Source organism: Nomascus leucogenys, chromosome 21, assembly GCF_006542625.1.
Source record: "Nomascus leucogenys isolate Asia chromosome 21, Asia_NLE_v1, whole genome shotgun sequence".
Classification (NCBI taxonomy): domain Eukaryota; kingdom Metazoa; phylum Chordata; class Mammalia; order Primates; family Hylobatidae; genus Nomascus; species Nomascus leucogenys.
The window spans coordinates 43531375-43543509 of NC_044401.1; the positions used below are offsets into that span (position 1 = coordinate 43531375).

The 12135-nt window shown below is 48.4% G+C and overlaps 1 protein-coding gene across 2 annotated transcripts in view; it reads right to left on the reverse strand.

Moving 5' to 3' along the window:
• Positions 1-12135, reverse strand: part of SEMA5B (semaphorin 5B) — a 118568-nt gene that overhangs the window by 38165 nt on the left and 68268 nt on the right. For both annotated transcript variants that reach the window (XM_030801896.1, XM_030801895.1), the window contains exon 2: positions 1563-1766. In XM_030801896.1, coding sequence (XP_030657756.1) covers positions 1563-1716 — 154 coding nt within the window. In that variant the 5' untranslated portion in view covers positions 1717-1766. The remainder of the gene's footprint in view (positions 1-1562; positions 1767-12135) is intronic.

The window sequence follows — 12135 nt, forward strand, 5'->3', positions numbered from 1 at the left end:
CCCACCTCTCTGACTTCCTCCCCCAACCCAATTTGCACAGATAGAGACCTGCCTGGTCGGGAGACAGGGATTCCCTGGCTCTCCTTCCATGTCCTTGCCCCCAGACTCAGCCAGGCAAATATTGCCCCCAACAAAGCCCCTGGGAGGAAATGTTTCATTAGAAGCTGCTACAAGGGCCCCAATGTGAGGAGGGTAGCCCTAAGAATCCACTCCTTCTGTCCCCCTCTGTCCTCTTTAGTGACAGCCACCAGCACTCCAGGAGCCATCAGAAGTCTGAGGGTGTGCATGCATTTTGCATGCTTAGGACATTGTTAATTTACTTTAATCCACTTAAGCCTTCAAAGCCTTGGATCCCAGCTCAAATAAGACAGCGCCGAGAAGACAGCTGGAAACCTTCCTCTTTGAGAGGAGCCAGCCCACAGCTGGGAATCCCACCCTTCCACAACTGCCCCAGACTCTCGTGCATACTGCCTCTCCCACCTCTCAAATCCTAGGCCTCATTGGTTGATTTTTCCAGTTGGGTTCCATCTCGCCCCACCCACTCCTGCAGGATGATGCTCTGCATGTCCTCCTGTATGGGCCACCACCGGAGCATAGAACAACGGATCACTCTGCAGTGGGCAGTGGACAGAGCACTGCACGTGGAGTCAGGAGCCCAGCACTGAGGACTGGCTCTGACAAGCCTCTCTGGCCCACCACGCCTAGGCCTTCCCATCTGTAAAAGGCAGTGACGATCTCCTGGCACTGCCTCCCCAACAGGGTTACTATGAGGAGGAAACCCGCCAGTGTCAATCAAACTTAAGAACCTGAGGACCCCTGAGACTACATCTGCAGATCCCAGTGTGAGCTGCCAAGGAGGTGGTGGTTCAAGAAGTACTAATGTGACTGTAACACAACCATGACTCCCCCCAAACTGGGCAACAGGTCGTGAGACAATGTCTGGGATGCTCTGGTATTTGTGCTTTGTTTTTTAGCAAGTATTAGAATGTATATACTAATTTTAGAAACTCTTATCAAGAATTTCCAGACCCCTTGGAATATGTCCAGTGATTTACAGATCTCAGTTTGGGAAACACTTTAATAGGACATTCTCATACCCTCCCTTGACAAACAGAAGGAGTTATGAGTCACCAGGGCCCTTGCACTGGGGTTTCCCAAGACCCTAAAGAGAGGGATCCCTGAAGCCCCTTAGAGCAGAAGGAAGCTTTCCAGAGATCTCCAGGCACCTCCTAATGCATGAGTCATGCTGAGACCCCCGGCCACCCCCACCCAGGGCATCCACAACTTCCTTTTCTAGCAAAAGACACCCCTTTCCCCAGGTTGGCGTGCATGAAGGGCCTGAATAAATTACCGAAAGACAAAAATTAGACCCCTCCAGCCCATTGCTGCCCATCCTTCTTAAAACACCCAGCACCAGAGGTAGAGTCTCAGGACCCCAGGACCTAGCAGTTAATGAACATCCCGAGGACATCCAACAGCCAGAAATATACTGCCAAGGTCTGACCTAAGTCCTTCAGGACACGGCCATTGCAAGACAGGGCCAAGTAGGAAGCAGCTCTTACCTTCAAAGACCACGGTGGGGTGCTCGCTAATGGCGCACAGCTGCTGCTCACTGCTGGGCTCACTGGAGACATCCTGGGAGCTGGAGAAGTGGGACACCAGCAGTGTGAGGCTGGGCAGCAGCAGCGAGACAGCCAGGCGGCCTGCAAGCACCATGGTAGGCCCCTCTGCGGTCCTAGCTCCGGGAGGCAGACAGGGGAGAAGACCTGCAACGTAAACACTCAGTCTCACCAAGCGCTCCCTCCATCTGGGCCCACTTCCCTCAATTTCCTTGTAGTTATCAGTGCCCCCACAGGATTTGAAAAATAAATTTCTATTGTATTTATATTACTCAGAGTTTGCTCTGCTCTAGTAAATGCAAAGATATAGATCATTCCCTGAAAGCTAATTTCCCTTGTAATAGCATTCTGTACAAAACGGACAAATTATAGTGCCTTTTCTATTTATGATCCCAAATGGTTTAAAATTAGTTTTAATGATAAAGGTAGTATCTTAGGGAGTTTAATAAATGGAGCTGAGGCCATGGGTAGCTATTTGTAAAATGATAAATCTGGATCCATAACTCATACTTTATATACTAGGAAAAAATTCAAACAGACAAAAGATTTCAATATTAAGGATAACAATCATAAAAATACTAGAAGAAAATTCAGGCAGGATCCTTTATATCTTGGCATGGGAAATCATGGCTCAAAATCCAGAAGCCATCAAAGAAAAGATAGATAAATTTGACTACATTAAAAAACAAACACCTGCACTTCCCCTTCCTCTCCCCAAAAACAACATCAATCAAAATCATAAGGAAAATGACAAACTAGAAAAAATATTTGCAATTCATATGACAGACAAGAGACTAATATTCCTAATATATAAAGAACTGAAACTGCCTTTGCAAAAAGTATGACAGTGCAGGAAATCTGACCTAACAGACTCCATCTTGCTTCTAGCCTGCAAGTTGCCCTTGCTCTTTCCTAGGCTTAGGCCAAGCTAACTGTGGAAGGAATTTAGTTTACAGTTTAACTTTGAAGCAAAGAAGATTACAGCCCCTTCCCAAAGCAAACCACCTCCTTGCTTGGAGATCAGACCTCCTTTGTAATACTAACAAATTAGCCACAGGATAAGACAGTATAGCTCAGGAGTCATTCAGACAGATGTCACAAGATTCCTAATTGCTCCTATAGATAACATTATTGTAAAACCTGAGATTGGTGTTCTAGGTATTTTTCAGACCCTGCATTCTGTTGGATCAGCTGGTGCCACCCAGACTGCTAAACTGGTTCATCTGACCTTGTGGCCCCCCCAACCAGGAACTGAACTCAGCACAAGAAGACAGGCTTCAACTCCCTATGATTTCATCCACAACCTAACCAATCAGTACTCTCCACTCCCTAGCCCCACTGCTCCCCAAACTACCCTTTAAAAGCCCTAACCTCTGAATTTTGGGAGAGGCTGCTTTGAATAATGATAAACTCCTGTCCTTCTGCTTAGCTGGCTTTGCATCTATTAAGTTCTTTCTCTATTGCAAAAACCCACTGTTCTCAATGCATTGGCTTTTCTGGACAGCGAGCAAGATGAATTCATCGGGTGATTATAGAACTTCTAGGAATCAAGAAGGAAAAGACTAACAATGCAGTAGAAAAATAGGCAAAGAATATAAATACAAACAGGGGCTTAAAATATGAATGACACTTATCCTCACTCATAATAAGAGCAACACCAGTTAAAACATAGACTGAGATACCACTTCTCATCTATCGATTTAGCAAAAATCCAATTTACATGCTGCAGTCTTTCAGTGAAGCAGTGGGGAGAGGGCCACTACCATATACTGCTGTGGGGGTTGGGGTGTGCAAGATGGTACAATACCTGTGGAGTGATCCTGGCAATATCTGGCAAAACTACCCATGTATTTACCCGTTGACCTAGCAACCTAATTCTTTGTGTCTACACTCTTGCTCCTTGAAGTGTGTTCCACAAACCAGTGTCGATTCACACACTGGAACAACTCCACAGTCACAGAAATGCAGAGATTTGAGAGTCAGTGTTTAAAAATCTTTACAATAATTTGACAGAGTAATTTTATGTGTATTGAATCTAATAACAAAATATTCAGGCTTGTACGCTTCATGTTTTATTTAAATTCATTTCTCTAGTAATTTACTTTTATTGAATTTTACATAAGTATCCATCTGTGACAGATTGTAAATTGAAAAATCAAACCTGCCTCTTCACAGATAGTTGAGAGGCAAAAACAGATCACAGAGGCACCTGCACATGTGCAAAGTGACTTACGAACGAGATTGTTCATTGTGCCATTCTTTGAAAGAAAAGAAAGGCAGGAAACAACCAAATATTCAGAAACAGTAGATTGCCCAAATAAACTAGGGTGTATCTTCACAATGGAATATTATGCAGCCATTAAAAAGTGTGAAGATTTTCTCTATTTATTTTATTTTATTTTTAGAGAGACAGGGTCTTGCTCTTTCGCACGGGTTGGGATACAGTGGCATGATCATGGCTCACTGCAGTCTTGACCTCCTGGGCTCAAGTGATCCTCCCAGCTCAGCCTCCCTAGTGGTTGGGACTACAGGCATGCACCATCATGCCTGGCTAGAGGGGCATGTTCTGTTGTAAGTGGAGGGGTTTTGTTCTGCTGCCCAGGCTTTCTCTAGGTTTTGATATGGAGAAATATCCATATCAAAAAAGTAAAAAAAGCAAGGTGCAAAACAGCTTAATAGCATGGTAACTTTTGTGAAAATAAGAGGGTAAAATAAGAACATATGTATTTATATTTGCTTATATTAACATTGATATACACTAGAAAAATAAACCAAAACTAATTTTAGTAGGTTATCTATAAGTAGCAAAATGGGAATCAAGGCTTCTCAGTAAATATCTTTTTACATTATTTTCATTTGTGACCAGGTAAACATATTGGCTACTCAATAAAGTTTTTAGATTTAAGAAACTTAAACAACTAGTTTGGGTTCACTAAAACTCCTGGAAAAGGCCTAACATTTGTCTAACTTGTCGCCTTCCACCTCCTCTCTCCTTCGCTAGTCTATCCAACATGTCACCAAGCCCCACTGACCCTACGTATCTCAAAGGTCTCTAACCCAGAGTGACCTCCTTGGTGTCACTTTCTTCAGCAATGAAATGAAAGGTTTAACTAGATTAGGGATCCCCGACAGGAGCTGGGGTGAATCAGAATCATCCCCCTGAGGGGGCAGAGTCCTGGGCTGGCAGGTATGGAATTCCCGGGTGATTCTGATGAGCAGCTCCCAGGGTAGAATCTGGAGGACTAGAGGGCTGGGGCTCCTTCCTGCTCTAAGAGTTTTGCCCCAACCCTTCCTCTCTCTTCCCTTCCTACTGCCCCTACCTTACTCCAGGTCTGGAAAATTACAGTAAGATTACTTTTTTCCTGCCTAAGTTTCTTCACGTGTGTGTGAAATGGAATAATACCCATCACTGAATGGCTGCAAGCCTCCAAGGAAATAACAGGATGAAGCCAGAGCTTCATCCAACTGGCCCCTTCTCCCCTCACTCTCTCCCTGGTCTGCACCCCACAGGGAATTAGGACCCACAGCACCTTTTTGATCCCCTTATCCTCAGGCTCAAACTTGTTCATACTTTGCTCCTCCCCAGAAGGGCCTAATCATTCCTCTTAGCAGAGACCCTCTGGGAGGGAGATTTGGTCCAAACCTACTCCCTTGAATGGTTTTTCACACTGTCACTCACATGGAATTTTTCCTCAGTGCTAGCCTGGGTCCGTCCTGTGGCATGGGGTTTGGCCGTGCTGCCCATTCTTGGAGCCCACCAACCCCTTTTCCTGACATTGACCCCTGGCCCCTCAAACAAGGCCACGGGGCTGGGGAAGAGGGATTCAAAGGGCAAGGCCAAATCTCTGGAGCCAGATAACCCGAGGCCGAGTCCTAGCCCTCCTCCTTGCTAGCTGTGTGACTCTGGGAAAAACAACCTCTCTCTGCCTTAGTTTCTCCAAACTGGGGATGATAATAACAATATCAACTTCTTTAGCAGTTGTGAGGAGGAAAGGAGTTATTACCTTTAAAAGGCCTAGAGCAGTACCTGGCCGACACTGAGTGATCAACTAGCATGAGTTATTCTGGTGCTCTGGGGAAAGAGGAACAGGGACTGGAGCACTTCCTTTTGCCCTCTGACACTTATGCTGGATGCCCTCTGCCTGGACCTCCACATTTGCCCTGGCTCTCCTCCTCCCTGCTCTGCGCCTGGGAGGTGGATGGATGTGGGGGAACGGCATCCAAGGAGGCCCTGCTTGGGTTTGGCCAACAGAGGGAGGAGAAGGCAGCAGAGTGAGCACAGCTGCATCCCTCAACAGACCAGAGCTCATCTGCTTCCAGGCTTCGGAAGGAAATCGCTCCCTCTGTCCTTCCTTCAGAACTAGGGGCGGTGCCGCCTCCTTGCTTACCAGCCCCTGGGTACTGCACAGGGAGTTGTCCCATATGGTTCCCAAATCCCCGTCCTACACCTTTGTAAACAGTTCCTTTATTAAACTGCCCTCGCATTGCCCCAAGTGAGTATGTCATCTGTTTCCCAGGGGGACCCTGACTGATAGAACACCTCATTAGGGATACTCAATGCATATGCAAATAGCAGCTTTTTAGCCCTTAATTAGCTGGGGCTTTTCTCCTGTCAGCCCCTAAGAACATCCTAGGTGCCAGGACAATTGCCCTCCTCTCCCGTCACTATTTCCCACCCTCCCGCTGACCTGTGCTCCCTTCCCAGGCCTCTCTGCCTCCCCGCCCCAGGTCTGACCACCATCTTCAGAGCCCCAGGCCTGGCCTTCTATGTGGCCAGATCCTGAGCTCCAGGGGCCCGAATTAGGAGCATATCCTGGGCCTCTTCTACCCTGAACCTCAGGCCTTAAGGTACCTAAGTTTTGCAGCAGAAGTTCCATTCTCATTATGATTTTTATGTAAATATGTCCTCCAAGTCCCTCTTGAATCAGTAATTGCTAGATTAATATTACTGTGTTCACCTGGGCCCCAGCACAGCACGTCTGTCTGCTGTTTCAGGAGAGAAGGGAAGGACAGGACATGATGAGTGGGGAAGGGATGGAGGAGGGCCTAGATCTGGGATCTCCTCTACTCAATTACCTTCCCTCCAGGTGAGGCAAGAGCAAGGAGTCTATGCCTGCAGCTTTGCAAATTTCAGCACAACTGCAGGATCATACTGAAAAAAGAAGAGTGGTCTGTTCCCATATCACTGGAAATGTTACGGGGTCTGAGTTTTCCAGGCGAATTCTAGACTTGGGAGGTGACTTCCCAACTCCCAAGAATTCCCCATCTATGGAAATCATCTCCCCTCCATTTATGGTCAAAGGGGTAGGCCCCAGCATGTACCATGATCCCCATATGTACCATGGGATCCCCATCCCAGCCATAGCTGCTTGTACCAGGATGGTCATGTGATCAAAACAGACAAATCAGGTCTCTCCCACAGCAATGTGGGTGTGTGAACCCCCAAGGTCAAGTCAGTCTTTGTAGAGGAAACTGGAATATGTAAATGTGTGGGGTGGTCATATTCTTCTGGTTTTTTTTTGTTTTTGTTTTTTTGTTTTGTTTTGTTTTGTTTTTAGGAGACGGGATATCACTCTGCTGTCAGCCAGGGTGGAATGCAGCGGCATGATCATAGCTCATGTAACCTCAAGCTGCTGGCCTCAAGTAATCCCTCAGCCTCCCAAAATGCTGGGATTACAGGCATGAGCCTCTGTGCCCACCGTGGGGTGGTTATCTGCTACCTGCCATGTGAGCTGAGGACAATCTGAAGATAAAGACCAGTGACAGGTGACAGAGGCATGCTGACAGCTTTCCAGTTCCCAGTTCCAGCCCTTTCCTGAGGTTTAAATACATTCTGCTTCCATGAGCCACCCCCACTCCCAGATCCTTGTAATAAAATTTCCCGTTTTTGCTGCGCGCGGTGGCTCAAGCCTGTAATCCCAGCACTTTGGGAGGCCGAGGCCGGTGGATCACGAGGTCAGGAGATCGAGACCATCCTGGGTAACATGGTGAAACCCCGTCTCTACTAAAAATACAAAAAATTAGCCGGGGGGGTGGTGGGCGCCTGTAGTCCCAGCTACTCGGGAGGCTGAGGTAGGAGAATGGCATGAACCCGGGAGGCGGAGCTTGCAGTGAGCCGAGATCATGCCACTGCACTGCAGCCTGGGGGACAGAGAAAGACTCCGTCTCAAAAAAATAATAATAATAAAATAAAATAAAATAAAATTTCCCGTTTTTACTTAATCCCATTGGAGTTGTGTCAGACTAGGAGTTGCCGACAGGCATTGCCTCCTCAGTCTGTCCTTGCCTTCCTCCTTTCTAAAGGAGCCTCTGCTTCACGAGGGCAGGAGGCAACCTGCCCTGCTCAAAACTTTTCCTAGTCTTTCAGGAAGAGGTGGCCCATGAGATGCATGAGGAGGTTGTCAGTGGGGCTTACAGGGACGTGCTCTAAGAGGGCTTTCCTTTTTCCAGAGTGGTCGGCAGATAGGAGGAATGGTGCCACAGTAGCCATCTGCAGCTGGTAAGTGACCTTTAGCCATATGCTAAGGATAGCAAAGCAGGTCAAGTCAGTCTTTGTAGGGGAAACTGGAACAGATAAATATGGGCCCTGTGGAGTTGTCATCTTTTTTTTTTTTTTTTTGAGACAGGGTCTCACTTTGCCACCTAGGCTGGAGTGCAGTGGAATGATCACAGCCACTGCAGCCTCAACCTCCCAGGCTCAAGCGATCCTCCCTCCTCAGCCTCCAGAGTAGCTGGGACTACAGGCACATACCACCAGGCCGGGCAATTTTTTTTTTTTTTTGTAGAAACAGTGTCCACTATGTTGCCCTGACTGGTCTCGAACTCCTAGACTCAAGCTATCCTATCACCTCAATCTCCCAAAATGCTGGGATTACAGGTGTTGAGCCTACCTGAGTAGTCATCATCATCTTCTTCTTCTTTTTTTAGACCCTGTCTCTAAAAAAACAAAGGACGTGACCTTTAGCCATATGCTAAGGTAGCTGGAACCTGGGACGTTGAAGATGGAACCAGCTCCATTCTGTCTACCTCCAGACTCCTTTCCTATGCTTGCTGTGTCTCTCGTTTCCTTCTCTGCAAAATAGGGAGAATAATAACACCCAGCTCACAGCTGTTGTGGAGATGAAATAAGTTATTTTTATCTAACAGGCCTAGAATAGCATCTGCCACAAAGTAGGCATTGTCTAAGTGCTATTATTATTAGCAAATAATACAGTCTTAACTAGTTTAAGCCCTTGCTTTTCACATCTCAATTATATTAACTAAATATAATTCTTATCCCATACAGTTTGGTTTCTCATACATACGACGAAATACTCCCAAGACAAACAGAAATTTCTATTTCTAACACGTCTGCCTGATTTGATGTTAAAATAATTCCAGAATTTCCCACCAGCAGTATATAGCCAATCCAATTATCCCGAGGGTTGTATAGTATCATAGAAAGCCCTGAGCTTGGGAGGCTGCCCTACCTGGTTGCAAACCTTGGTTTCATCACCTGTGAAATCAGGTTAATAGCTTCTTGCTTAGAGAGAATGCTTCGATACACCCAGCACTAAGTCTGGTACCGAGTAGGCTCTTTATGAAATCCATTCATATTAGTTTACTAGTATATGTAAAACATATTCCACTAGTTACCTAAGTATCTGTTCATTCATTTATACAATACTTCACTGAGCATTTACTGAACACCTACTACGTGCTGGGCCCTGTATAGATGAGAAAGTGGGGAGGAGGGAGGTTCACAAGACAAAAGCATGGTCCTTGCCTTCAAGAAACTTACAGTCTAAAAGAGGAAAAGAGACATGTCTCCAGTGAGCAGAGACAGTGACCCATGGCCCCGGGTCTGGATGAGGAAGGGGGCACAGAAGGTGCGTGCCTTGCCCTGCCTCGGGCCTGCTTGGCATTGGAGCTGGGGCAGGGTGCTGTAGGAGTGGGGGAGGGGAGATGCAGCACCAGCCAACTCCTGCTATTTTGGGAAATCTTCAGCGGTGAAGAAAGCATTTTCCCAAATCTTCGGTCAGAGCTTCTCTTGCCTTCTCTCACACTGCTGTCCCAGTTCCCTGTGGGTTCTGGGTTTGAGGTCACTCTAATGGTGCCTGGAGGCGTGTGAATGCACGCGCATGTGTGTTAGAGAAGGCACGCCCACGCACACACCCCCCGAGGCCTCCCCGCCTTGTATGGGACTTCTCCTGGGCTCATTTTCCCAGCACAGAGATTAGAAAAAGGGTTTGCTGTAACAGGGGGAGTGGGTGAAATTGGCGAGTGACAGTGAAGGAGCGCAGAGAAGCGGGGACAGGAGAAAAGGCCAGAGCAATCAAGAGGCCCGCAGCTGCAGAGCGACGGGTGCCCTCTGCTCAGGAGCGAAGGATGACGGAGACAGAGGCTAAGAGAGTGCGTTTCAGAGCTGAATTCCCCCACAGAGCGCAAATCAGTCTCCCAACAGGTGCCCCCCGAACCCTCCCCCGTTTTCAGAGAGGGGACTGCCCTGACCACTCTGGGGTGGGTAGCAGCTGAGTTGCCGCACTGGGACCATTCCATTCAGCACGAGGATGCATCGGGCCGGCTCTCCTGCAGGGTCCAGCAAGACGGACGCATGGGTAGAGCAGCGGGAAGCAGCTGATGTGAGTGCCCTAAAAGGGAAAAAACGTCCTGGGAAAGCGGGTGACGGGCTGCAATCAGGCGGCCATCTAAGAGGCCTCATGTAGAAGGCGGAACTCTCTTGAAGGGAACAAGGGTGGAGCTTCCCCAGCCATCGGGGTGAAGAGCATTCCAGACAGAGGGCACAGCAGGGGGAAGACTTGGCCCTGGCCTATCCTTCAACAATCTGGGGAAGCTGGTGGAGAGAGGCAGAGAGGGAAATGAGTCTGGAAAGCAGGACCGAGGCCAAATCACAGTGAGACTTGAGCACAAACCTAAAGATTCAGGAGTTTTCCTTCTGCTGAAGCGGAGGACTTGTGGATAGTTTGGGACAGTAGAAAGATGTGGTCAGATCCGTGCATGCTTTGGGAAGTTTGATAGCAGTGAGCAAGGGGACAGGTGGATTAGAGCAGGCCATTTGTCAGCAGGGCAACTCTAGACATGGGGAAGCTGGTCTTGCACACAGAATGCAGCTGGATCTCAGCCCCATTTGCATCCTTGTGCAGAATTCCCCAATCCAACTGCGGGGCTTGGCTCCAGACAGAAGCAGGGAGAATGAGGGACCAGGTCGGAAGCTGTGTGGCCCACAGAGCTGCACTCAGGCAGGAGCAGCACGGCCACTCATACTGCGGCCGACAAGGAGGTCCTCTCCAGGGTAACCTCAGACGTCTTTTCTTTTTAGTGAAAAAAACCATGGAAGGGTGTCATCAGGAAGAAAAAGACAACTTACGACCCTAAAAGATGAGGGCTTGAGTACAAATGCCTGGAGCATATTGACAGCATGCTAGGCACTGTGCTAAGCAAGCTCTTTCCATGCAAGATCTCATGGCAGCTTTGAAAGAAGGCCGAGAGGTGCCCACATAAGCATCATTCTCGAAGCTGAGGCACTTGCCCAAGGTCCCCCTGCCACTGCCACAGTGAAGCTGGGATTTGAATCCGAGACTGTCTGCCGCACAAGCCCACACCCTGGGCCGCTACACTCACCGTCCTCCCTGGAGGACAAACTGGCCCCAGCCCTATGGTTGCATTCCACAGCCCTGGCTCCACGTGCTCTCCAAGCAGCCCTCCCAGTTTAATTTGGTTTTCTGAGTTGGCTTCCTTACTACAGAGAGTGCTTTCTGGCTATAAATTATTAAGCTGACTTCCTGCTGCACACCAGCCTCCTGTGAGTTGGGGCTGTGGGAGGCAGTTTTTCCCGGGTCCTGAATGGCTCCAGAGAAAAAATTCTAGAGGTTCCAGATGGAGAGGGCAGAGTCTGGAGCCACAAGCCTAGCGCGATGACAGCCACCTGGCAGCTTCCCCCAGCCCAGGCCTGACAGCCAGGGGCCAGTGTGGGTGGGAAGGAAGGCCATGCTTCCTTTAGTCTCCACCTCCAGCTCAGTCCATGAGGATCTTTGGGGAAGGGGATCCATGGTCCCCTTTTCCCCGGGTCCCCTCCATCCTTGCCTCCATTCAAAGTCTCCACTTGGCTGCCTGCCTGGGAAAGGGGGAGAAAAAGAGAAGGAAAATAAAAGAAGAGGAAATAGAGGGGAAACCAAGAGCAGGGAAGAATGTGTACTGTCTGCAGTTTGGCAGGGAGGGAAAGGCATTGTGGGGGCAGCTCTCTCCTGCCCCTGCCCAGGGCCACCGAGTATGGTGGCCTAGCAGTGGGCTTCTCCGTGGGGGCAGTGAAGGCATCTTCCCACCCACCCATCACTCACCACTTGGGGGGCCAAGCTTAGCCCAACTCAGCACAAAGATAAGATTGAGATGCAGATGCCTTCCCATTGCTCTGAATAGAGCAGATTTGATACGGATTTTCCTCTTTTCTTCCCTTTTAGACCATCTGAGGGACTGGGGCCCAGAGGGAAGGTTTGGACCAGAGCGGGGAGGGGCAGAG